The following is a 27,403-nucleotide window of genomic DNA, read 5'->3' on the forward strand; positions in this document are numbered from 1 at the left end:
GTCAAACACTTTGCTTAAAAAATGATCAACACTTTTTGTCTGAGAAGGAAAAAAGAAGTCCAAAACAGAACAATTCTTTTTTAAAGGCAGTGAGAACCAATGTTCTCATTTCTTCATTCCCAGGATGGTTTGTTCATAGGTTTATTTCAAGGTACTTCAAAAAAGGTATTGAAAATAAACCCCAGATTGGATTTGCCTCCATTCAAGTGTGTGATCATTCTCAGACCTTCAGGGTCTCTGTCACCTCAGCCACCTTTTGCTGAAGATGCCTATCCCCCTGTGCCTGCAGCAGTGCTGGCTGAGTGCATTATTGCCCCCTAGTCTCCCAATGCTCAAGCCAAGGCTGGACTCCTTCAGAGCTGCTGTTGAGTTTTGCATGGGATCACTCCATGTAACCCATTTTAGTCTAAATGAACCTGTGCATCTTAAATATGAAACAGCAGGTTGTTGCTGGTCTAGGTGACTTTAAATACGACAGGAAGCAATTGCAAGAGTCATTCAACTGACAGCAAGGTGGGGAGAGATGCTGAGCAGCTCGAGGTGGTAGCCCCTCCAGCTGATCTTGCTGCAGCTGGAAAAGTGCAGTTATGCTGACCTAATGGAAAGCCATGAACTTCAGTGGCATATCCAGTGCTCCAGCCTTTCATCCCAGCCCTGTAATTTCATTTCCTAATGTTAATATTAGTGGTGTCATTCTTCTGGGATTTAAGTGTGTGCAGAATCTCCGACAGCAGAGCTGTTGGAGAAAAATACTGCAGTCACCGGGTCATGAAATTCTGTCTAAGGGACTTAAAAGAAATTTAGAGAGGCTTAATAGCCACACTTTTTATTTCTAAGATTATAACCTGTGTATCTATTTTTGATATTTTTGTTCTTTTTGTTTTACATTTTCAGTGCCAGCATGACAAAGACATTGTGAAAGGCCACAAGTGGACTTTGCCAGTAAAAGCTTTCACTGGCCAATTTGGCTTAGAGATACTATCCCTAGGGTGCAGCAGGTTCTACTCCAGTCCTCAGGCTCTCAATTGCACTTGCTAGCTATGGGAATGCTAATGTCATCCTGTGTTCTTATGCTACTCCCAGTACCTAAAAGCTGGCCATTTTCTTGAGTGGAGAATGGTGAGGGGGGAAGAGATGAAAATGAAAGCATGTTTCATCCAATGCCATGTTTCACCCATTGCCATCCATTGACTATGAAGGAAAACTGCTTGTGATGATTGAGTCCATGGCAAATGTTAGAAAGACGCTGCCCATCTTTGCAACCCTCTCTTGCTCCCCTGCAGTCTCCAGGGTGAGAACAACCTCTCACCAGCTCTGGAGCAGCTCATGTCTGCAACTGATTCTTACACAATTTTGAGGGAAATTGAAGGTACTCAGCCTGCTGCCAAAGGGCTTATTGAGGAGTCACTGAAAAACACCCAGCCCCTCACTGCTGGTGTGCAAGTCCATTCAACTTGTTTGCTCTGAAGTAGAACTCCAGGAAGGCAGGTACTGGCTCCTCCTTTCCCATGGGAATACAGGAGACAGATTAAAGAGAAGGAGGAAAAATCATTTCACAGCTAGTCTGCCCCGAACAAGAAAAGGTTCCTGACATCAACAAACTAATCAACGCTGAAAGCTTATGAGGTCAAGGTTTCCCTTCTCCTCCATTATTCTTCTGATTTTTACTGACTGGCTGGAACTTGAGCACTGTCCTGGCAAGTCTATAAATATAAAAGCCTTTCTTGCTTTCCTCTGGAACACACCAAAGACAATTTGAATACCCATGGGGAGAAGTTAAAACTAAACTAAACCAACACAACACACAAAACCAGTTTGTCCAGCCAATCTTCATATGCAGCCCATAAGTTGCTGCAAGTCAGGCCCAAGAAGCTTGCAGACCCAAGAAGTCTCTGCCCAAGGGGAAAAGAGGAAGGGCTGCCTCTGAGAGGACCTAAGAGCCGGCCCTCTGGATTTGGTGTTTCACATGAAGGTTTGAGGTCAGGAATGCTAAACAACTCGCTAAGCTGGCAGTGTGGTACGAGCTGTGTCTTAATCTGGGCAGTCTGGCTGATCAGAGTTGAGTTCTGGACAAGGCTGAGTCTGGAGCTATGGCATGGGATGGCTCCTCTGGGCTTCCTTCCCCATGCCTGCTCCATGAAATGCCACTCAGACCCATCAGACGGCCATTCGTTTCACAGTCACGAGGGGTTTCCCTGACTTGGCCGCCAAGATCCAGACTTTGGAGGGTCATTTTTACTAGCTACAACAGAGCATAATACACTCCTGAAGCCAAATAAGGTATGTTTATAAACCCACTTGGAATGGAAGGGAAATGACAGATAGAAAACCTGGTAATATCTTTGTGCGCAGACTGGTGCTGCATTGGAAATGAAGAGGATCCCTGTCCTAAGGCACTTTCCATGCTTTCTGCACTGCAGTGCAAAGAACTACTGCTCACTTCATCTTTCCAGTCCTTGGGCTCTCTGTTGGGCTCTATGGTCCTTCAGTGCATACGATTGCTCTGTGAGAGGCTCTGTTTGGTAGAAAAATGAGAAAGAAAAATGCCCCATTCTCCACTGAGGTCTGACAAACAGGAATCATAGCTGCAGCATAAGCTTCTCTGATGGATTCTGCCTCAGCAAAATGAAATTAAGATTTCAGCAAACAAGCCTTGATTCCATGGTACCAGTAGAACAAATGACATCTGATAATTGCTAACTCCTTTTGCTTATTCTTTGCTCTGTTCACCCCATCAGTCTCTCCAGATTATATTTTCAGCTGAGTTTAATGAACGCCATTTATTAAACTAACACCAGGGTTCTGCTCTGCCCTCAGACAGATGTGCCTGCTAATATGAATCATTTTGTTCAATTGGATTATTCTGATGGAGAGCGGATCCCTGCCACTCTGTGGAACACAAACAAATGGGGAACAGCTCACCTCCAGTTGTGACCAGCCGTTTGTGTTCATTAGGAGGCAGCTCCAGGCTCCATAGGCAGCTTGGCAGGACAATATCTTGGTACTGTTCCCTTCCGCCAATGCTTCTGTTCCTTTCTATAATACCCCTTGTGTATAGAGAAACCCCACAACTTACTGTGGTCCTGAGCCTGACTTGTCAGTGTGACGTACACATTATTGTCCCCTTTCCTGTGTTTATCAGGTGCACAGGCAACAGGACTCTCCCTCTCCTTTGTCACGATGAATAGTCTTTATCTGAATATATAACAAAAATATCTAACTATCTATCCTGGCCTTCCTAGTGTACTGTGTCTAACGTCTTTCATGTTGACATCTGAGAAATTGCAGACTACTTATTTGCTATTGAGCCTTCTTTAGTCTGATGTTCTCCAATTATATAGGCAAAGAGACAGGGACGATATGCTTTTAAAGGCTTAAGGTGCCGTATTAATCAAAGGAAAGAGATAAAAATTGATCTGAAATCTTCCAGACAGAGATCCTCTCAGTCTATGGTTTGGGATTTTAGTGTTGTAAATTCTGGGTCAACCCAGTGTTGAGTTGTTGTGTAATACGTTGTGTTCAGGCACCAGACATCCATTTATCTGTCTATCTAAATACAAATCCTACCTTCTGTGAACTATAAAAACCCTAGTAGAGTGACATTACTACTTCTCAAATCAGCAGAACATACTGAGCATACATAACTTGGGGAGAAATTAAAGAGGCAATGAGAAAGGCCAGAAGAGAAAAAGCAGAGGATTTCTGCTCCCTGCATAAAAGTGGCCAAATCCCAGAGCAGGTCTTTAGTTGTTATAAATCAGCATTGCTCCATTAAAGTCTGTTTTCTTCTCCAGTGAAGGCGTAGCTTAGCATTTCTGGAGCTAGTTTTGATTTTCAGCAAAAATCTCATTCTAGAGCATTTCTGAAGGAAGAAATGATTTTCAGTTTAATCCTAACACCCAGGAGTTACTTCCAGGAATCACCAGTGAGTACCAGAGGCCAAACTGTTAGAAAGTGGGACTGTGCTGAAACAGAAAGGACCCCAATGCCAACCATAGTGCCAGTCCGTATGCTGTTATAAACAGCCCTTGAGTGTGCTTATCGAAAAGCAATCTGCTGAGAAGTTAATTCTTACATCTGGGTTTACTTTTATGAATGTTTCTCAGGAGCAAGATATTCCATCACTTCTAATAAGGATCTGTGCACCTTTTTCTAAATTGCCTTACAGTTGTCTTCACAGAGAACAGGACAATGATCTACATGAACTCCTAGGATGATTTTGTCTAACAAGCTCTGTACCTAATAATGCCCTTGTAAACTAATAGTAGAAGATGGAAGATCCTCAGATACCAACTCCTTTTCTGAATGCATCAAACCTCTTAAGAATTGTTATGTAAGAGCCCAGTTTCCTAGAGCAGTTGCTGCATTGCCTGCCTGCTTGGCTCCCTTTCCCAGCACCTATTCTGCCATTATGGAGCAATGTGTGGCATGCCAGGAGAATGCACAGAGGAAAATAGAGCATGGAAAGCATTCACTTGTCATATTTCACAGGGGATGCGATGCAATGCTTGGCAATGGGTGGAGATGCTTCCTCAAGAGGGGAGAAGAAATGAGAATCTTATCCAGCAAAGAGAAATTTGTAGCTGATTTCTCAGCCTGTGAACTTCATGGTGTTCATACTGAGCTCAAGAGCTGGCACTGTTACTTCTCAGTCCTTAAAAATCAAGGTAATAAGATCCTATCTCCTTTTGGAATAAACTACTTTTTATAAAGGTATTGTATTACAGCATTCTACCATGATAACCAGGGCCCCACTCCACAGCTCATTCAAATCAACTGAAAGATGTCTGTTGCCTTCAAGGACCAGGCCTTATATAGCCAGGAATCTTGAAGGCAGGCATCTGGTTGCTGTAAAGATTTTAAAGAGCTGGGTCAGACTTGAAAATGCTCCCTTTCTCAGGCTTGAAGGGAGAGTAGCTTTTTAATTCACAGAAGAAAGACTATTCTAGCTATGTTTCATTGCTGGGGCAAAGCACTAGGCAGCTAGTAAGCATGCACAGTAATTCGGAATGATCAGTTACCATGCTTTATATGGGATAGATGTTTCACAGCCACCAGCTGCTAGATCCATCCTACAGAGCAAAGAGGGGAGAGCTGAAGAAATGGAGATGGAGAATCTCTCTTCCAATAACCAGCAGAATCCATTTTCCAGCGAGAATAATGTGTCCAGGCCATAGCTCTCAAGTGATGGCAAGATAATTTCTCCTGTTTGCAATTCAGTGTCATGAAAAGGTTTAATTTTCTTTTAATTCAGCCACAGGAATGCGTTTTGAGATAGGCATGTACATTCCCTAATCTCTCTGCCCTAAAAAGACCAGAGTGATCACAATAGTGGCATTGCAATTCTCTCTGCTTTTGTAAATGACAGAAATATCTCTGTTAGGCAATTGTTTAGAGTTGAATAAATAATAGCAGGCCTAAATTCTTGGCTGCCATAGATTAGTGTTACTCCACTGACTTCAGAGATGCTGGTGACTGACACCACCTGTGAACCTCACCTGATCACGGCTGTGGCTAGGACCTTTCCAAAAAGAGTTTTGTGTTTTCATTCACAGTGCTTCTTGGTCGGGAAATGACTTAACTGCTGTCCTCCTTTTCCCCTCCAGCTCAGCCTTCTAACCAATCTTTCCAAAGAGCTGGATGAAGTTCAGCTAAGCAGAAAAATGGCCCATTTGAAATAAAAGCGGTCTTTTCTCTAACTGCAGTGTCAGGGCAGGATGAAAGACACCTGGGAAACAGGGTTTGCAAACCTTCAATTCTCTGCTATAGCCGAATCAAACACTTCAGAGACCAGAGTTTTGATATTCACTTGTATCTGGCCAAAGTTACCGTACCTATGAATTATTCAAATATGCAATTATTGCATTTGATATATCACTGGATATAACTGTGGGAATGAGAAACAGTGTTCTAGTGCAGCTGATTGTATATGCCTTCCAAACCATAAGGACATCAATTTAAGGTGGTCACATTGATGGAGCACTCTGCAACCCCTTATTAAGATTCTTGCCAGCTCCTGTAGCAGTATTCCCCTGCAGACTAAATTTCATGGAGTTTTTCAGCCTCCCTTTCTTTTATACCTACAGTGTAAGTGCCAAACACTACCCCATACAGCTCCAAATCATGGTTCTGCAGTAGCCATGAAAGGTCAACAGCAATAAGATTGGACCATTTTCAGCCTACGGATCTATGCTAGAGAAGTGACCTGAGTCCTGTGAACTATGTATGGGAGCTGACTTGTAACTTTGATTTTATTGGGAGTTTCCAGTTTCCCACTTTATCCTTCTCTGCTAATTCACTTTTCCTGAGAGCCACAGGGCTGTGCCCTGCTTTTGGCCTACGCTGCCCACATCGTCATTCTCTGGACAGAAAAGCACGTTCATGATGCTGATGTTTGTCTTTCAATTAAACACTCCACAGGCAGATCTGTTAGTCTGGAAGCATCTGAAGCATAGGGCCATCTAAGAGGAACAGCTCTTGCCCGAAGCCCTAGACCTTTATGGTCTCGCACACTGAGCTCTGAACTGCTTACCCTTTGCTCTCTCTGTGCTCCCCAGGTACTTGTATTTGCAAATTGGCACCGTGCTTATTTCTCATCCACTCATTAGTGCGCACTGCTCTCCCCAGTGCCCTGGTATCAAAAGACTTTTCTGGCTTGTCACTTATGAAGATCCTGTGTGAAAATGTCCCTTGGTTTTAGAATTCATCCTGGATTATCCCAAGCTCCTTTCTGTGTGGGTCTTACCCCTTCTCATTCTCTTTATACCTATTTTATTTAGCACAGGATGCATCCTGTCAAGGTTTGCTGCAGCTGAAACAAACATTTTGGCTATGGGTGTCTCCTGTGTTTTTCCATCTCTTGGATGCTCATTTAAAATCACAGCTGCTTAAAACATCCCTCTGTTTCTTGGCCTGCATTTTCCAGTTTTTCTTCAAGATGCAATCCCTCATGCATTTGCCTAACAAATCTCTGTGCTGGCTGAGCTAAATAAAAAAGTTCGCTAGAAGGATCCTATGTTTGGCTTACTGCAGCTGTCCATTACCTAAAGTAATCAACATTCACCAAAGGGCTCTAAATCTGACCTACTTGGCCAACTTGAATGACCTAGTCCATACAACACAGTATCATAATTCCCCCCAGTAATCTTATTGGTCTGGTGGCTGAATATAAGAACCCTCTGCCAGCCCAGGGGCTTTGGGGTTTTGTTGCTGGAAACTTTTGTGTGTGGTACATTGGTACCAAGCTTCTGCTCCTTTCATGGTAGGGATAACTCAGCAGGCTCCTTGCCTGTGGAGTCATTGGAAAAAGTTCTCATGAGCCTCAAAAAGTTTATGTTCGAGCCAACTGTATCATTGCGGGATGAAAACTTGGAGGCTGCTTTCATGCCTATTATTTAATTTTGCAATAATCGCATTATCTAACATTTAATAAAATGGCTACATGGGTTTTAATGAAGAATTCATGCTCTGAACTAAAAGAAAGTGTTATGGTACTGCATTGTGCTGCTCTATCACTCCCATGACAAATAGTGCGGATCTGTTAGTGACCTACATGGACTCATTTAGATGCAAACACAGCAATACTCCTGAAAAGCTGCCCTGCTTTGAGGAAGAACAAATTCCAAATATTGCTGAATGGAATTCAGTCTCAGAGCAGTAATTACTGATTGTAATTTTGGAGTAAATGCAGTAATTAATTATTGTCGTTTTCCATCAGAGCATTATATTATGTGCCAATCTTAGAATAACTACAATAATTAGCAAATGGAATTTGCTAATGCACTGGTATTGAAACTGTGGTTTATAGAATAGACATGAGAATTTTACCATAATAAAGTTATTAGTAATTTAAATGGGTAGACAGGTTAAAAATGATCAGCAAGAAAACAAAAAGGTTTCCTTGTCAGTTTTGCAAACACTTTACATAGTTTGGTTTCAAGGCTCTTTAGTTATATTCACTTCCATGCTCTCATGTACTAGCACAATAGTGCAGGATTTGGGTTATAAGCACACTGTGAGGGATGTTTAATTTAATCACAGTTGTCAGAGGAAATTAAAAGGAAAAGTAATTCAGAAAAAAAAAAGAGGTCGATCTGATGTTTTTCCAGTACCTAAAGAGACTTTCCTAAATGAAGCTCTACTGATTTCATTCTCACTGTATTCATTTGTATTAAAGCTTGTGCTGGAGTACTGTTTTGATGTAATTATACTCGTGAAAATTTCCATAATGTAAGCAAGTCCTAAATGATCTAAGTGATGACTAAAGGAGGGAAATGACAGTAATCTGCACAGGAGGATGAGGAATTGGTTAGCATGATTGTAGGAGGCATAACTACAAGAAATGGGATTAGATTCTGATAAAGGATATTTCTTCTGACTCTCAAGACGAATGGTCTAAGAGACAACAGTGAAATCAATGCACCTGCAGAATAGTCTCTCACTGGAAGCAATACGAGCCTATCTGAGAGGGCTAAGCAGCCCAAAATTCAGTAAAAACTAGACACTGAAATGACAGGAAGAGATAGTCAAAATTGTTCCTCAACATTGCTTTTCATGGGCATTTTGAATTTTGTTTGTTTGCTTGAATTTTGGCTGTAATGCCTGCTTATTTCAAAAACAGACTTTTTTCCTTTCCTTTTCCCTTTCCTTTTCCCTTTCCTTTCCTTTCCTTTCCTTTCCTTTCCTTTCCTTTCCTTTCCTTTCCTTTCCTGTTCTCTTCTCTTCTCTTCTCTTCTCTTCTCTTCTCTTCTCTTCTCTTCTTTTCTCTTTTCTTTTCTTTTTTCTTTTTTTTTCTTCTTTTCTTTTTTCTCTCTTATCACGGAACAGATAACGAGAAAAATGCAATGTTTTCCAGTTTGGTAACCAATACATTCCAATGGAAAAAATGACATTTCCTATCTGAAAAATATCACTTGTTCCAGCCAGCTGCAATACAAGCTACAATAAACCACATCAGCACACGTTTGCAGCACTGTAAAGAAGGATCTGAACATCTTTTCTCTGTACGCAGATTTTGAACACGGTTATTTCCCCTGATATTTTAGTGAAGTAGGTTGCCTGGACATGCAGTCTTTTAATAATTTTCCTCTACTCCCCTTGGAAGACTACAGCACAACTGAAAAAAAAAAACACCCTTATTGCTGGCCGTTTTATCCCCTATTCTGCCTCACTTTGCCTCACTCAGTTCATCTGCCTCACACTCACTTTATCTCACTCAGTTCCATCCCAGTGCTCCAGACTGCTTTGATCCAAATGTCCCCTGCCAACTCTAACTTTAAATAAAACTTCAAGAGCAGACTCCCTGAGGAGGTAAATAACACTTTGCTAATGATCAGGCACCAAAATGGAACCACAGAGTGGGAATGGACAGGATCTTCACTGTTCTTCTGTGCAATGTCTTTTAGTGATGTATCAGTGGGATTCTTCTATGGTGATCTGTTAAATTCTAAATACTGACAAGCTGTGAATTATGGTAGTTATAGGCAGTATTGTTCCATTAAGATTCCTACTAGCTTACTATGGGTGAGACATTGGGGAACTAGTTCCTAGACCCCGTTCGGGGGCTAGAAGCACACGGATACCTCTCTGCATGGTGGGAGGAGAAGAGGAGTTTATCTTGCGATCAGTCCTAGTGGGACGTCAGTGTTGGCTGCCTGAAGGCGCTCCTCCACGCATCCCCAAGGCATGGCAAGGTGTGCCTTCAGCTTGTCATACCGTATGGTACGTAACAGCTCTGAAGAGTGGCCACTCAAGTGAGCTGTGGGTTTCAGCACTTACTTTTTTCATTATTTATTTCATGCATTTACTATCTGAAAGACACATTAAGTGCCTCCGAATACTTGCTTCCTAGTCCTGAGGGGGGATTTGTAATAGAATATATTGATTTTGGCAGAGTTGCCTCAAATGATCCTCCTCTCTTTTACTTTCTCCTCCCTCCCCCCAACCCTCCTTGCCTTTTGCTACAACTACTTCTGTAATTAGAAAGAAAAAGAGAGAACAGAGGCAGCCATTTTGGAAGTGTTTCACCGTTTGAATTCTTCAGAGCCTTGCTTACCGCAGCTTGTGGGCTTATCTGCCACATCACAGAGACCCTTTCAGTGTTTGACAGCAACTTCAGAGTACTTCCAAGGAAAACAAAAGACTTCAAATCACTGTGGCCTAGACTGCTTGTGTCCCAAAAGGGAGATTTATAAATTAAAAAAAAGAAAAAAAAGTGCATTCAGAATTAAAATTGAGTAAAGATCTTTCTTTCTTGTTTGGGAACAATACTCTGGTGGCTTGCATCAAACTGGGTGCTGCTTGTGTTTTTGTTGGCAGCTTCTTATTTTTGGAAAAGAATTTGATAAAACAAATCTCTTCCTTAGAAAAATCCCAATTAAAAAGTTTCTTGAGCATACTCTTGAAGCACATGATTAATTACCCTGATGTCAATATGGCTATACACATGCTTCAAATTGGAATTGAGATAAGTACCCTGAAGAACTGCAACCAAAGTAAAAGAAGATTAAAAAACATACAGAGGTTATTGTGTTTCTGCCAGTTAAGGGAGCTCTCCAGCTTTGCAATAGCACTCTGTGTGGTACCAGGGGGCCCAGCTGGCTTCAATCCTACTATTTTTCAGAAACTCCTCATTGCAGTAATGATGCTGTCTACTGACTGGACCAGAGACTTCATATGGTATTTTGGAGGCAGACTGGAGGTTGCACATCAAACCACTCATGGGGATACAAAGCGCTGAGCCAAAGACAACTGACCCATCTCTAAGTAATGTTTATTAGTGAGGGCCCAGCCCTGTGCTGACTGCTATTGCACAGCTCTGGCTGGAAGTTGCCTCATATCTGGCCTTGTCAGAGCATGACTAAAAGTCCTGTGTCTGTTTGTAAGGTACTGGTACAGATGTTTCCTAGCACCAGAAAACAGATGAGCTAAAGAGGGAGCTGGATCTCCTGAGCTTTTGTCTCTCCATTGCCACCTCCAAGAACCCTCTCTGTTCTAACTTGGCAAGCTACTTCCTCTGCTAAATCCTTTTTGTGATACCCTCCTTTGGTGCCCTCCTGGGACAACACATGCACTTGGCTAATCCCTTTTGTTAGGTGAAAGGCAATACACACAAAGCTTCTTCCAGATCTCTCTCTTGCTAAAAGACAGGTGGATCTTTGGCTCTTCTGACAGGTTCACCAAGGTGGGATTCAACAAGGACCTTTGAGCTGCATTCCTTCCACTTCGATAGGGACTGTCTACACCTCTATACCTATAAGCAGAAGGTGGAACTGATCTGGTAGTAACAGCTGAGCTGATTTTGAAAGACAGTTGAGAGAATCAAAATGAAAACTAAGAAAGCTAAAGGATTTCTCGGTTAGAGGCAACTATTCAAAACTGTCCTGCTTTGCACAAACAGAGGGAAGAAGTGCTCAGAGAGAGAGAGAGATTTGCAATTTTATTGCTATTTTATAGCTGTTTTCTTTCTGTATAATTTATTTTGAGTGTGGAGGGAGCTCTAACTCTACTACTGAGTGACCTTTTTATAATAAAAATGCTAAGACCTCAAGGTCAGCCTGGTGATGACAGGTAGAGGTAGAGTGCTCCATAAAGAACCACAAAAGGCAAAAAACTGTGGACTGATCCTAGGAAATCTCCAACAGCGTACAAGAGTCTACAGCCCAGCACTTTCTTACACCACCATAAGAATCAAGCATAGATTCCACGATCACAGCTACATCACAATATGAGCCCATTGCTTGGCACCAGTGAACCAGGAAGAGATTTCCAAAACTGGGTGGAACTGTGTTCCTCAATCACTCTGCAGGTGTTATTGAAAATCTCTCCAACAAAGGCAGTCCCTGTATTAACAGAATAGCATGCACACATCTCCCACTCTGCCCCAGCACTTCTGAGCAAAACCTGCAGTAACAAGCCAGTGTGATGAAGCAAAAAAGCATTTGGATATGGAAATCCAATATGGATTGGTTTCAAGCTTCCAAGAGGCCTTGTCATAATCAAGGAAAAGAAAAGAGGTATTTGAAGAGGGAAAACATGTTGATTGTTATCATTGCATAGTCATGTATAAAGGAGATACTAAACTATGGAGGCTGTATCTTGAGTCTTTATTGCCACAGAGATCCTAAAAACCCCTTTGAAATTAGCACATGCACCTAATATGTTTACTGAAAGGTTTCTTGATCCGCTCCATGTCATCTTCAGTGCAGTATCTCCTTCTCAACCATTTTGATATCAATCCTTAATTCTCAGTGGAATGGATACTGCTCTGAAGGCTGTAATAAAGTATTTTCAAAGATGTTATGTATATCATTGAAAAATTAGAACATTTTGCAGTTCTTTGGAAAGGTTAAAGATGGGGACGTCCTGACCAAATCTTAGATGGGTCAGCAAGGCCTGGATCAGAATCACTGAGACTTAGACATTATAGCCATAATGGCCTAGAAAGACCACCTAACCACCTCTGTGTCTCAAACCACAGATCCAGAAATTCCCAGTGGAAGGAAAATTTGGGAATATAAACTCCTTATGGCAGTTTAGGGTCACCTTGAATGCTGGGCTTATTAGAGAATCTCTGGTGTGGAATGGCTTTGACAGCAGAGAGAATTTCCTGTCTCTGTAACAAACACATTCATTTTTATATTTATGTTTCTCCAGCAATTATCTAATGGGAAAGCCAACCAGTGTTGGAAAACAGACTGAACATTTTGGGCCCAACATAAAAGGAAAGTGTCAAATTACAGAGAATGGCAAGCTCTATTCAGCAGGGCAGATTTGGTTTTGCCAGTGCTGATACAAATGTAATTTGCCAGTCCTCATATCCTTCCTCAACAGTGATGCTTGATGGCATGGGAGGTGGAAGTTTACCTATCATCTGTGATACCATGCAATGTAAAATATGCCTGGAAACATCATCAGGAATAGCAGTGTTCTATCTTTGGTATCATTCAGATTGGCTCCATGACCTGTCAACATGCTTCTTACTCTCAGCAGCTAAAAGTTGGGCACTATCTGTAATGCTATCACTGTTCTGTTTGAAAAGAGAACTGACTGATGGTTCGTGTCATTTTGTCATGGTGTGTGGCAAAGTTGTATTATTCAAAGGTGACTATTTGAGTTAAAACTCTAAGCCTCATCATCAGAAGTCACTGCCATATTCAGGACACAGTGTATTGCAGTGCAGGGAATCTCCCAGTTAACTCTAGCCAAGCTGGTGTGTTTACACAGCACACATCACTGCCATCCAACTTCACCTTATATATCTCTGGTTTCTGCTGTAACGGTACAGTGCAGGCATAGAAAGCCCATGACATCAAGAGTCTTGAACCCCTAAATATTTGCAAAAACAGTGAGAGATAGGTGCTTTGATTATTTTAAGCACCTAGGAATACAGGGCCTTTAAAAATGGGGCTTAGACTCTGAAGACATAAGTACTTGTGAATATATTATTCAGTGTCTATTCTCCGTTTTTGTCACTGGGAAAAGGCTGAGAATCCAGTGACACAAGCTTGTTTTTCTGGTATTTTTGGTATTGTTACATGCATCAGAAATTTCCTTGGAACACCAAGCTATCTCCTTTCCAACACCACCACAAAGTGAGTCTAACAATGAGACTCATTCTAATATTTCTAGATCCTCACTCAAGCAAAGCTTGCTTAGCTTTGTGTTTTATCTAAACACTGGAGTTAACAGTAACTAAGCAAGATATGAGCATGGATTCCTTTATTAATTTCTTGGGCTTAGGGAGAAAGAAATTAGGGATCATTTAATTGTCAGGGAGATGTATTCACACATAGTTACTAAGCTCAGATGAAACTGGATACAGACTATATTGCATGAAGAATGAAGAATGCATTGAAACATTTGCAACACAGAGCTATTGAGACAGACACTGTCCCAGCGCAATCACATGGGATAAAACTGCAGCCCAATCCCAGAAAATTGCAGATTTTCTTCAGCCACCAAAAATCTTCTCTTTGGCTGAGCAAGGGATAATGGGACAGCTGTTGGCTTCCCTCTAGTGATCAAGAAGACTTTTTAGAGATGCCAGATGCCATTAGAGTGGGGAGTTTGGCTCAATCCCTCATTAAGCATCCGTCTGCCTCTCTTTCTAACAAGGTACACACACAAACAGTTCCTGGTTTATGTGTGGGTGTGTGTCTGTGTGGTGTGGCTCTAGCCAGAAGCCTAAGTGAAAAAGGCAGAAGCTAGAGGATCACAGAGCTGAATCTTTTCAAGAGTCTACAACACAAAGAGAGGCTAAGACCACAGCTGACATCCCCCACCCCATGCAGTTACCTGTGCTAGTGCTTTGTATCCAGCGGTTCCTACAACTCTTCAGTAGGGACGATTAGCATCCTTTGGCCTCTTGAGCTGCACCTTCAGCCTCTTCATGCCAATCTGGAAGCCATTCATAGCCTGGATGGCAGCTTGGGCACTGGCAGGATTGTCAAAACTCACAAAACCTGTCAAAACATGAGGCAAGGCAGAGGGCTTAATGAGCTGAAGGGAGCCAAGGCACATACATGCAACGACCACTGAGAATGAACATGGGGAAAGGGGTGAGGGTGGTAGTAGGGAGGGAGTGAGCAGGTAGGTGGGTGGGAGGGTGGGTAGGAAACTGAGGAGAGGATGGTTGCCAATGGGGGACGGAGGGTAGGAGGGGTTGTTACAGATAGGGATCCCAAGACGCTGTGCCATGGGGTCCCAGGCACTGCATGCCATTTCAGACACAACACTGAAGCTTGGGAATCCAAATGCTGGTGCCATAGTACCAGCACACACAAGACTGGGGTAACCTTTGCTCTGAGTGTCAGCAGATGTGACATATGGTTTCAAGGCGCTTGTTCTCTGTCTTGTTCTCTTCCCCTCTGTCATGACTGGAGTAACTCTCCTTCTATGCCCTTCTTCACTTACTTACCAGTATAATCTTTCCTTTGCCTTCCAATATTCACAAAGAAGGGAACCTGATATACCTACTGCTACTTCCTCATTATGGCAATATACATAAGACATGAATTTAATAAGTTCTCCGTTATGGTATTCATTGGCATGGATAGTTTGATTTTTGGCCACTTACGCGATACAAGGAGTTTTATTAACTGGCAATTACTGCAGATTCTTTTCTTTATGTTGACTCTGCAGCTGAGAAAGATTAACTCTAGTGCTTTCCTAACATGGTTTCCATAAGTAGTTTCATACCTTACCAGCACATCAACCAATCAACCATGGAGAATATCCAGCAATAAAAACACCCTTAGTGATTGAATATTGTACCTACAGGCTATCTAAGATGCCATTCTTTTTCTCAGTGGAAGAGCTGCCATTTGAGGATCAACAGAGCCAACACAGGTCAGACTCAAGCAGAAGTCAATTCATCTAACTCACTCAACTTCGAGGAAGTTTTTGTTTGTTTGTTTTTCCTATGTTAGCTCCAGGAACTCCCTTGCCCAGACTGTACATGCATTTAGCTGGAGTGACTGTGGGATTGAGAGATGTGTGAGGCAAGGGGCCAACACATTGTATAAGAAGTGCTTCTGCTACCTTTGCCAGAAATGTCCTCATGTGCCAACAACATCTCTGAGCACAAACACCAGGTAAGACTAGCCTGGACCAGTCTGCAGTCCAGACAAAGCCATCTGTTTTCCTAACTCTGCAAAGCTCTGGCAGCACAAATCATCCTCTGGAACCTGATGTCTCTTGATAAAGAGGCTGAAATGAAGAGGCAGTTTGAGGCAGCCTCTCAAAAAGCTAATGCTGAACATTTGCTGCCAGTGGTACACCTGTTCCTGACAACAGCACAGGACGTGGTTTACGGCCCTGAGCTGCTGTACCATGACTGCATTCAACATCACCTCCTCTCTGGTTTAGTTCATCCTGGAAAGCAAGTGTCACAATGATACATGACAGACTGCATTTGAAAAAGACAAACATACACATGCATACACATATATGAACAAACACATCTTCTCACTCTTATCTTAAAGCTGTACTCCCTGCCTTTGGCTAATAACATAGGTTTATGAGGTCAAAAAACTGATAATCTTAACCAAGGTGAAACAACAGGTTTACTGAGTGTGGCAGGTGCAGCTTCAAAAGGGAAACCTATAGAATAAGCATGCATCCCTCTTCTTCCTCTCCTCTTGAAGTCAAAGTTCCAAGCAATTGATTCTCTATGGTGTTATCCTACCAGCCCCCTGGACGAAGATGTACCAGTACTGCAGCTCTGAAGATGTAAGCAAATGAGTTGTTCAAGCCTCACAGGAGTCATCAATCACTGGACAGAAAACTGGAGAGTAATGGTGAGTAATGATCTGGGGTGTTATTAAATAGCAATGGACCTGCTTTTGCAATATCTTATTAGCCAGTAAACATCTGGTAATGTTCCCAATTTCTGTCTGGCTAGTTGAATAATCTATCAGTCAACAAGATCCTATGCTTGATCTCAGCAATGGAACAAACAAGCAATTACTGATTTTGCCTGAGTAGGTTTAGTCTTTAAATGCTGCCGGAAGCACCACTGGAAGTGCCTGACTTGATTTGAACTTGAAATTTGCCGTCTAGTTACCTGACATGTTTGAATATAGATCATAGTGAAAGATAGTTCTTTTTAAAATCACCTCTGGACTGTTAATACTCCTACCCAAGACATATCAGCTACATCTATATCAGGAAATTAAAACAGTGCCAGGGAAATTTCACTGGCACTGGAGCCCAATCATCTACACCATTAAATTTTTAGGAAGGTCCTTGACATAGTTTTGGCTTGTGCCTAGCTCCAAACAGTTCCAGGGCACAGTTTGAGTATTAGCAAAGGATGGGGGCCATTTTCAGTAGTTAGCTTGGACATGGTCACAATATTCTGAAAAGTAAGGGAATTTAATAGTTTGGGTGTGGGTCATTCTTTGCCAGCTGGCCTCAGTGGTAGAGAAAAGTGCCAGGTATGTTTATTTTACTGATACAGACACAACTACCAAATATCAAAGATAGGTTGGCTGAAGTTGGATAATTGCTTACATTATGCCCTTAGAGAACCTAATTTGCCCCTGAAGTTCAATTTCTACTCTTTTAAATGATCCTGTGGCAGTGTATCTTCTACTGACTAAGCGTGCATGTCGAGGGTATATCTACACGTACATCTACTTGTGAGCAAATCAGACTGGAATCCTAAACTAATCAATGGAGGTCTAGCCAATAGTCAATAGAGTGTAGGACTCAATTTTTCTCTTCCTTTGGGGTGTGCCTAGCTGTGCCCAAATGAATCACACTGTAATAACAGGAACTAATGCTCACTGCAATGAAGCTACATACCTCGCTTAAACCAAGGTAACTATAACACAGGATTTATCTGGTTCTACAGTTGGGACTGACTTCTCCAGGTAAGATTTCCTGAAGTGACTGCTGTCTGGGTGATTCACTCCCCAGAGTGATGTTGCTGATTCAAACTCATATGCATAACATATTCAAACCTCACCAGAAACACTGGCAGTGTTGATGAGAAGTCTATTATTTGTCCACTTTTTCAGGGACTAGACCTTTAATCAGATGATAAGCCCTGGCGATGCGTTGCTGATATAGTCATACCAATACAAGAATCCTTCCTTTAAAGAAGCTCACAAAGCTACACTAGTTTTTACTATCACTTTGCTCTTAAGATGGAATTCTAACTCCATTTCTTCACTCTGTGCAAAGCTGTAAATAACACAACATTTTAACAAATGGGACTAATAAAAGAGATTAAAAGTGCATTTGCTCATTATATTTCATTTAGACCACAGGATAATGAAGCAGGGAGTTGCGCCCTGATGCTATGGGTGTATCAGTTGCCTGCAGATTTGGACTGGGTTTGGATTATTTAATTTTTTTGTCTCTTAGTTGTCCTGATCTCCACTGCTGCAATATAAAACCTTTTACTAGCTAGCAGCTGAGGGCAGAGGGGCCAGAATTGCTGGGGATAGTGAAGTAGGAGGCCAATAATTGTGCATTTTCCTTTCTAGCTTTATTTGACCATTCTAGTTTCAGAGGGCCTGCTCAGAAATTGTTGGTGCATTCAGCTCTCCCCTTTCATGTCACTTATGTGTAGTTGTATTTAATGTTGTTGAAGGTATCTGAATGGACTCCAAAAATAAGAAAAGCTATGGCTTATTCTGAGAGTTGAGATGTCACAGTGACAGGCAGACTGATAGACAACCAGAGCTGACAATATCATATGCTTTTCCCTTTTCAGGTGAAATATCTACTAGTGGATTATATGACTGCCACCACAGGCAGATTTTTGTTATATTCACTATTGAAAGTTAACCAGCTTTTTTTCTCCAGGTCAACATCTGCAACATTAGTGGTGCTACACCATATTTAAACAGGTATGACTAAGAATGGCATGTGTGTCATGGAAGAATAGCTTAAATACCTGTTTTCTTATTGGCTTTAATGTTTGGATTCACGGCTACAGGGCACAAAGCATGATGCTACTACTTCAGCTGCTTAAGAAGCTGTGTCTGTTTTGAACGCTACCCCTGCATTGTCATCTACACTCTTGAAGGACAAAAAAGAAAGGGAGAGGTTAAAAGGCTTGAAGCTGTTTCTGTGCATCAGTTAATTAATAATCAGAGAAATATATGTCCTGGTCTGAAGATGGTTGGTAGGAGGACAGGGTTTTGTGATAAATCTATTTTATGTTTTTTTTTTTCTCCCCCAGGGATTATGTAAAAAGGCTGTTCTAATAAATGATTTATCAAAGCAGCAAAGAATCAAGAAATCTGCTAAGATTGCAGCTCAGGGCATCTAATCTTCCTGGTTCTGCGGAGTATCCTCTTGGAAAGGTTGACATTAGACTCCATGGCCTTTCCTGACCTGCTCTTCTCTGCATGATAGTGAAATGATCAGTAGGCAGAAACTGGGACAGTATCTTGAAGGGAACTTTGGCCTGACTTCTCATTTCTTCCATGGAAAGTCTTGGTAGTGGAACATGCTAAGGGAGCTTCATGCCTTCCTCATGACAGTGGCATGAGTATCAATGGTTTTATGTAACTAAGGACTCAATTCAAGGGCTGTTCTTCAGTTTTCATCAACTGAAATGATAAAGAAGGGGATTAGTAAGCTATTTCTGAGTGTGTCTGAAGACTACTTTGAGACTGTAAACTTTTCATTCACAGTGAGTAGTGGCTCTGCACAGCTATGAATTCATTTCTGCACTAAGTACAGAATGATGTATGAACTCAATGACTATATCATTAAGTTCCCATGGATCCAAAATTGGGCTTTGTGAGTTTTCTGTCTCTCTTTGCATGCTGCAAGAAGAATTAGCAGTTGACATGTAAAACAACATTTTGATAATCTTCTACCAGGTTGGAATAACATGTTGCCTCTCTTTAACAGAAATCTTCCTCTGGATGGAGCCCAGAGCTTGGTAACTTGCACTGAAGATCCTCCAAATCAGCATTCAAGAGTATGGCCAATGATAGGTCTAAATGCAAATTTTTGATCCAAAGACCCCGGTATCTGGGGGCAGATGGTCCCACCACATGTCCACTTATGTAACTAGGCTGGTCTCGGGCAATAGAAAGGAAAGTAGGATCTCCAAAGAGAAAAATAGTTAATTTTCTTAAAACTATGAAATTTTAAGGGCTTACTGGCCTCATGCTTGCTACACAAAACTACAATCACAGCAACCCACTCTGCAAGAGATTACAACAGAAATGAATAGACATTGGTGCTTACTGGCTTCCTTAGGCCAGAGCTAGATTTTTCTGGTTCTGGCTGTCAGTACATTTGTCTGACTGCCATGATCTTACTGATCTGGTATTGAATGTCCCTAGCTAAGTAGAGGATCTCATTCTTCAGAACTTTTCTCTCTTGTCATTCAATCCATGCTGGTCTCACTAGAGTGAAAGGGGCAGATCAGAAAAGATAAATACTGTACTCTACAGGATCTGCCTCTCAGCCTATGGAAGGTAAATTCCTATGCAGTGAAAGAGAAGGAAAGGTCTTTCTGCACACATGGGCTGGATAACTAGCACAGAAGAAGTCCATGCCCCTTGCCTCCTTCAGGTCCACAGCATAGTTATTGAGGTGGTAAGATGACCAGACAACAAAGACAGGAGAGAGCTGTAGAAAGCACTGGCAGTTTGTTAGACCACAGGCCCCACTCCTTCCCAGCATTTGTATTAGTAATTAAGCAATTAGTTATTAATGCAACTGTCCCCTTGGAGCATGGCTTCCTTGCCTTTGTTACTAAATCAATGAAGGGTGAGACCTAGGAATTGCAAGGAGGTATTTTCTGCTGGGATGGCAATGAGGAGGTGCTCACATCACAGGTGCTGTCTCTCCCGCAAGAAGAGCACTGGGGAAAAGCTCCCACCCTTCTTCCCTTCCTCCCCCGACAACGTTGGGAGCTGATCTCCCACCCCTCTTGGTACTTCCCTGCTACCTCAGTCCATTTCATTTCTAGGACTGCTCAATTTCTCTCTTCCCAAGTTTATTAGTGTTATCAGAGAATAGAGGTTTTCCTTTAATTGCCTTGCAAGGTCTTTACCTTGCTATGTTCTTTACACGATGTACTAGCTGCTGTCTTGCAATTTTTTTTAATGCTGTAAAGAATTTCAGGATACAATCTGTATGTAAGTAGCTCTATAATGTATGTGTGCATTGGAAGGTATTGTATTGTAAGGTGATTTATGAGTACCGGAATACTCAATAAAGGAATATGTCTACAGATCAAGGGCACAGCATTTCAGCTATTTTCCAGTGTCTAATAGGATTGGATGATTTTTTTGGAATATTTAACCTTCCACTGATGTTTAATCATGTCCTAGTCAGATTTGTGTATCCAGTTATCCTTCCCATCCATCCATCCATCCACCCATTTTGTAATGTCTGAACAGTCAGTAACTGATGACTATGCTAAACAACTGCTATTAAATATTTCACTTTGTGTTGGATGAGATAATTGGAACCCAAGAATATTCAAAGAATGAGCTAAAAAATTTGCTTAACCATTAATGCTCATTTGAGAAATTAATGGGATATTAAAAAAGCTTCACGTTTTCCTGAAAAAAAATCTATTATTAATTTCTAAAGATGTAAACCAGATAACCTGGTAAACTTTGTTAATCTTTCATAAATCTAAGTAAAAACTATGAAAATATTGATATGAGATTATATGGTAAAGAATTTTAAAATGTAGAATTAACACTAATCAGCATGATTGAATGGAAAACAGTTTCTGTCAAATCAACCTACTTTTATGAAATTGTAAGTTTGGATAATCAAGTAAGTTGTCAAAGAGTATACTTAAACTTCTCTAGAGTATTTGACAGAGTCCCTCTTTAAAAAAAATGAAAGCAAGTGACATCATTAAATTCCTTAAAAACTAACTTGTATATCACCCAAAATAGCTGTAAATTGTCACTTATAATAAATATGGAAGAGTTTCTAGTAGGCTTCTCCAGGAAAATGCTGAAAGTTCTGTGCTATTCAGTATCTCTAACATTTCCTTTAAGATATCTAAAGTAATTGCTAGTAGAATTTGCCAATCATACAAAAAAATAGTGGAGTGATAAAAAATGAAAGAAGAAAGTCAACCTGACCTAGGTCAATGGGGAGGTTGGATTCAGTTAAACAATATTCATTTAACTCAACCAAATTCAAAATTCTATATCTAAAGGAAAAAACAGGTGGGCATTTTTTATTCCTCATAAAAAAGAGAATTCTTCATTAGAAAACAATGCCTTTAAAAAGAACAGAGGGGTCATGATAACAGCCAAATAAATGAGCTCTCAGCGCAATGCTGAACTACTTAAAAGGCTTAGTAACAGACTGACTTTTTTAATTTAGAAAAAAAAGAGCTTGATGAGTTTTACTGGATGGAAGCAGACGTTTGACAAATTCAAAATGGAAAAAAGACCCTGAGTCTGCATTTTTTTTTAATAGTGAAGGTAATTAACTATTTTGGAACATCTTGTTTAGCAATAGGGGTAGAATACTTATCACATGAAATCTTGATTAAAAAATTTCCTAAAATGGACACTATGACTCAATCAGAAGGTTTGAACTTGACATACGAGCTTAGGTGTCTGGCATATGTTATCTAGCATTTCAGACCAAAGGATGAGAATGGCCCCTTCTGATATTGCCAATCTGTCTATCTGTATGTCTAGTGCTCATTTCACACAGGTATTTAGAAAGTCAGTTCTTGCCTACTAATCTGGCATGGACTGCAGTAACAGTCATGATAGAGGTGACAATTGATGTTAATGCCTTATAATAAATGGCCCCAAAGTGCGGGCTGCAGACCACTGAGACAGCTGACTAGTACTCGTTCTTCATCTTGCTTCCAGCTGAGAGAAACTGAACAGATGGGAAGGGGAGATTAAATGAAGAGTGAAAGTAGATGGCATGATTATCTTTCTCTAAAGGTCAGAACATCCAGTGCAGAAGGTAGCTAGAAATACAAGAGCATCTTCCTGATGTCACCTTCCTGTCTTCCTGTGCATGCAAGTACTTCCGTACATTGATGCAGTGTGAGCATGAATGGGCAGAGAAGTGGTCCATGTTATCACGCACAGCCAGTTGGATGCTCTCCAGATACTGCCTCAAAGAAGCAGGCCTTCTGTGAAGAAGTTTGAGGGCTGTAGAGGCTGACACTGATTATGATGGTTCAAACCAATAAGGATATTTCTTCCAATGATTCTTCTTTTTCACAATCTGTTCTTTCATATTGAAATTACTCTCATGACTCACATTGAAAGTACATGTTTAAGATTCAATATTAGACCAGAATTTGAACATTTTAAATTATTCCATGGCCAGACACGGAATTGTGACTCATACATTTATAGAAACAGGCTGAGCCATAACCAGTCTGTAACGAGGGCTCCTGATCAGGATCACCTTTCTCTAAAATGAGAAAAAGGAGAAATAAAATTCCGACATTGAAAACTACAACAGATTTCTCATCCTAGGAACTGAGCTAATATTAACAACTTCTCTTTTTCCCATGATCAGAGCTAATCTAACAAGCAACTATTTTCCTTGGGCTGCACATGGTGAGTCTACCCATTAGGTGAGATAGGAGCTGAAGTCATCCAACGAATAGGTAGATAAGTGAAGGATCTAGGTTTCAACCAGTTTTTGGGAAACCCATGAATCAAATGATGGAGCAGTATATATACAGGTCTGCTGTAAACAAGAAGCATTGTGGTTCATCTAATAGAAGTACCATGTTCAAATCCAGCTGATGATTATTTCTCTTGCAGTGAAAAGCTAGCCGGTGGGGAGTCATCTGAGCTAAGTTTGGTCCTTTTTTAGGTGATAATTAGAATGGAAGCAATTTCCTAACTGCCTTCAGAAACAGAAGGAACTTTTCTTCTTGAATTGCTTTCTGAGAATTGGTTTACATTGTCAGTGTCTGAGGTCTTGATACATTAATATACGGTCTATGGGGGAACAGATGAAATTTTGAGTAGCTAAGTTCTTCTTCTGGTGTAAAACCAAAACAATGATCAGGCTTAATGTAAGTTTAACTCAAGTATGAGTGGGATCTAAAAAATTAAAGATACATTGAGAGTGTTGCAGAATAAAGATGAAAGATACTGTTTTAGCAGTTTTGTTGAAATTGCACAGTACAGAAAGAATGAAAATAGCTACTGAAGGTCTCTCCAGACAAGTGCCACTCTATTTCTCACCTTAATCGTCATTTGCGCTGCTCTCAGGTTCTCTCTGGGACCCTACTTAGTTTGTTGGCCTTTGATAAAGAAGCTACTTAAGAATACAGAATTCTGAATACATTCTGAATACAGAATACAGATTCTGGTCTATTAGAGATGTGCATCATAGAAGATCACCTTTCTTTTGATACTGTTTTGTGATGGGAGGTGAATTCCTTCCTGAGTTAAACAAGACCAAAAAAAAAAAAAAAAAAAAAAAAATTACAACAAATTGAGGAGGTGCACTGTAAATTCTACTACCAATAAAGATGATTTTTATCAGTTCCTTCATTCCAGGGAGTCTCTAAAATAGATCAGTTCTTGATATAGTAGAGTACAGAATCCTCGGCTTGCTCCTGCTAATCATTACTTAGATGGAAACTAACTATCTCTTCCCTTTATATCCTGGATATCTCCTATATCTCCTGGATACCAACAGGAGAATGGAAGGATTTACAGAAGTACGTTCTAAAGTGGAAGAGCCCTCAGGTGAGGTTGCTGATCCAGATCCAACCAGCTGCTCTATCTGTGGTCTTTTCAGTGTCAATGTAAAACCACTATTCTTTCAATTACCCATAATGGAGAAAGAGATGATCAGCTGGCTTCTTTTGTTATCAGCATCACTAAGAATAAAACACTTCCATATTATCATGTAGCTGCAGATAAATTCATCTAGCTTTGCAACCAAATCATTCACCATTAACTTCTTTCAAAGGAACACCCTGAATCCTGGAGATCTCTGTGAAGCCCAGTGAAGAGACTTCTGTAGCTCCTGAGAAGAATCATATTTAGTTGGTAGGATCTGGATCACGCCACAGATATTGCCTAAGTCTGATCTAATTCTGGCTTCAGCGGCCTCTGTTCAATAACGCCTTGAACTCCTGCTCCAGACTCAGATGGGAGATAGAAAAACACACTTGCATTTTAACTACTGAAATTAGGGAAGCAGAAATATCACTGGAAAATATATTTATAAAAATGGCTTTGGTTAGAAAAACCTTAAGACCTCAAAAAGACATGGTGGTTATTGAAAATTTGGGCAAGAATCTCAATTGGAAGGGGTGGGGTAATAATATACGCCACCTCAAAAAATGCAACTTCTTCTCTCATGAGTGCTTTTAAAAGCCCAGTAACAGAATGACTCCTATGCAGCCTTTTCAGCCACCTCAGGAGGCATACAACGGGCCAGACCAATTCTTGAAAACCTCTACTCTGGTGAAGGGTTTTAAAGGGAGATTAATGAGCTGTCTTTAGGGCAATCATATATTTTCACCTTTAAATTGTCAAAATACAATGAGATTTATGAGTTATAAGGCCAAAAATGGGTTAAATCTGTTGCCTGTGAAGTAACCAATGACAGTAGCTACTTTTATGAAGTAGACCAAAGGTAAAAGAGACCTCTCTGTCATAATGATAAATATGCCTGGCTGAATATCAAGGGGCCAAATGCTCACCAGGTGAAAAGTGGCACAGTTCTACAAAGACATCCTGAGCTGCAATAATAGGACCACAGCCAGTCAGTTAAGGAAACGTTTACCTTCCTTTGCTGAATAACGACCTGACTGAGTAAAGCCCTGAGCAACACTGGGATCTGACTCAATAGCTGCCTCTGCTTTGGGAAGGCAGTCCAGGAGGTGAGGCTAGAGACATCCTGTGGTTCCTTCCAACCTGAATGGTGCTATGAGTCTATGAACAGACAGAAAAAGTGACTGTCACAAGTTATGATGGATAATCCCAAACTAAAGTAATTGGTCATAACTGTAAAGCCCTGTTTTCCACTAAACACTCATGATTCCCCATGATTATACACTCATCCCTTAAAGATTAAAAATGGAGAGAATATAATATGAACACATCTTCATAGGGTTTAATATAGGAGCTTTTTGATCATAGGTTTTATCTGATTCTTGTTCCATGTAGCTTTTAATAACACATTTATAGAAATTAACTGCGAACTAATAATGAGCACTGTATCATTTCCTCAAAACTTTTTTCTACCTAATACTAGGCTGCAACTCCTATACAGTCATCTTTAAACTACTCTTAGGCATTCTTAATTCAGTGTTCTTTTCACTGTTTTTGATCATCTGCAGACATATTAGTTACTGGAGAAGTATATACATGTATATGTATATACATTTATGTACATACATATGAATATATAACTAATGAAGATTGGGGAAGTGTGGCCTGGATATAGGATGATGTTGAATTTGACTGGGGATTTGGGATGGAGGAAATGTGGAATGCTTAAGAAAGGTACCTATTTTTATGTTGGATCTGCAAGCTGTTATCCTGATAATAACCTTTGAGGATGGCAATATATACTATCTGAAATCCCCATCCAGGCATTACTTTTGGTTTGCTTACTTGGTAAGTGAGGATATCAGATGCACCAATACGTTAAAAGAATGAGAAGACTGTAAAGTGAACCACTCAGGAATTAGAAAATGCAAGAACTGATGTTATCTCTGAAACTTTAATTCTATATTTTATATATGCATTATGGCATTGCTTCTAATTACACATTTCTGTATTTTCCTTTTTCATGGTATCCTTCTTTAATTACTATAAAGCATGAATGTGTTTTGGGAATGCATAACAGAGTGAGGGAGATGGCCACACATTGGACTCATTGTTACAAATGTTGGAATATGGTCAGTAAACAAGGCAGGGTAAGGATGATTTTGTAGTTACACAACCAAATGCCGCCTTGGAGAACTGGATGTGATCTCTATTTCTGCCATAACATTCCAGTCATGCTGAGTAAATCATAGATCACAGACTTCCTTAATAAAAATCTCCTAGGCTACTTCTATACTAGCAAATAGGCCGGACTCTGAATAGAAATTGCACAACATGACTTGCATCTATATGGCTAACCTCTCAGCCCTCAAAAGAAGGTGGCTTTGTCTATATTGCTGACTGGGAACAGTCCCTGGCCCTTGTCATCGTCATGTCCAAGCATTGTCCAGCAGGGAGATAACTGGCATAGGCTCAAGTACAGTCAGTGTCGTACAAACATTAAAAGAAAAAAACCAAGAGACAGTTATGGCACGGTGCTTGAGCTAATATCCAGAGCCGTGTTACTTTACCAATACAGATGAAGCCTTATGGCCCTGTTCCTCTTTTCCCTTGTGCTCGGTGTGAGATCTGAGATTTCCTTGGCAAAGGCTGTGTGCCTCCACTTGCATCTGAAGTTGACAGGAACATCGAATGTCCTACATCATGTTAAATACTTTGAGAAAACAAGAAAATAGAGCAGCCAAGCTCATGGCATCTCGTATTAGGCATCCAAGATTAGTAAACAGTTTTGAACATCTTTTCTATGCCTCACCATTCCCTTGCTAAAATGAGGACAACATGAGCACTGTGAAAATGCTGTTACTCAGCTCTGTGAACCTCTCAAATGCTCTACTGGGAAGGACCTTAGAAAAGCAGATGAGGAAATAATAATAAATTCATATTCATAGCAGGGGCTGAATACTGTGCAGGAAGGAAGGCCTGGGGCCAAGCACAGAGCTGTGAGGATCTGCTGAACAGCTGCTCAGTAACTAGCTAGCTGACAGACTTCAAAATACTGAACAGCAGTCCTGTGCAGTGAATGAGAAAGGATAGATGTATATAAAGAAGTTGAAGATAGATATATGTGGAGATAGATGGATGGTTGGATGGACTAATTCTACAGCTCAGATTCACCT

At 40.8% G+C, this 27,403-nt stretch overlaps 1 protein-coding gene across 1 annotated transcript in view; it reads right to left on the minus strand.

The window, feature by feature from the left end:
• CELF4 (CUGBP Elav-like family member 4) overlaps positions 1-27,403 on the minus strand; it is a 709,411-nt gene that overhangs the window by 10,899 nt on the left and 671,109 nt on the right. Inside the window, exon 13 of the mRNA XM_062599561.1 lies at positions 14,296-14,462. Coding sequence (XP_062455545.1) covers positions 14,335-14,462 — 128 coding nt within the window. The 3' untranslated portion in view covers positions 14,296-14,334. The remainder of the gene's footprint in view (positions 1-14,295; positions 14,463-27,403) is intronic.

Source organism: Rhea pennata, chromosome Z (assembly GCF_028389875.1).
Source record: "Rhea pennata isolate bPtePen1 chromosome Z, bPtePen1.pri, whole genome shotgun sequence".
Taxonomy (NCBI): domain Eukaryota; kingdom Metazoa; phylum Chordata; class Aves; order Rheiformes; family Rheidae; genus Rhea; species Rhea pennata.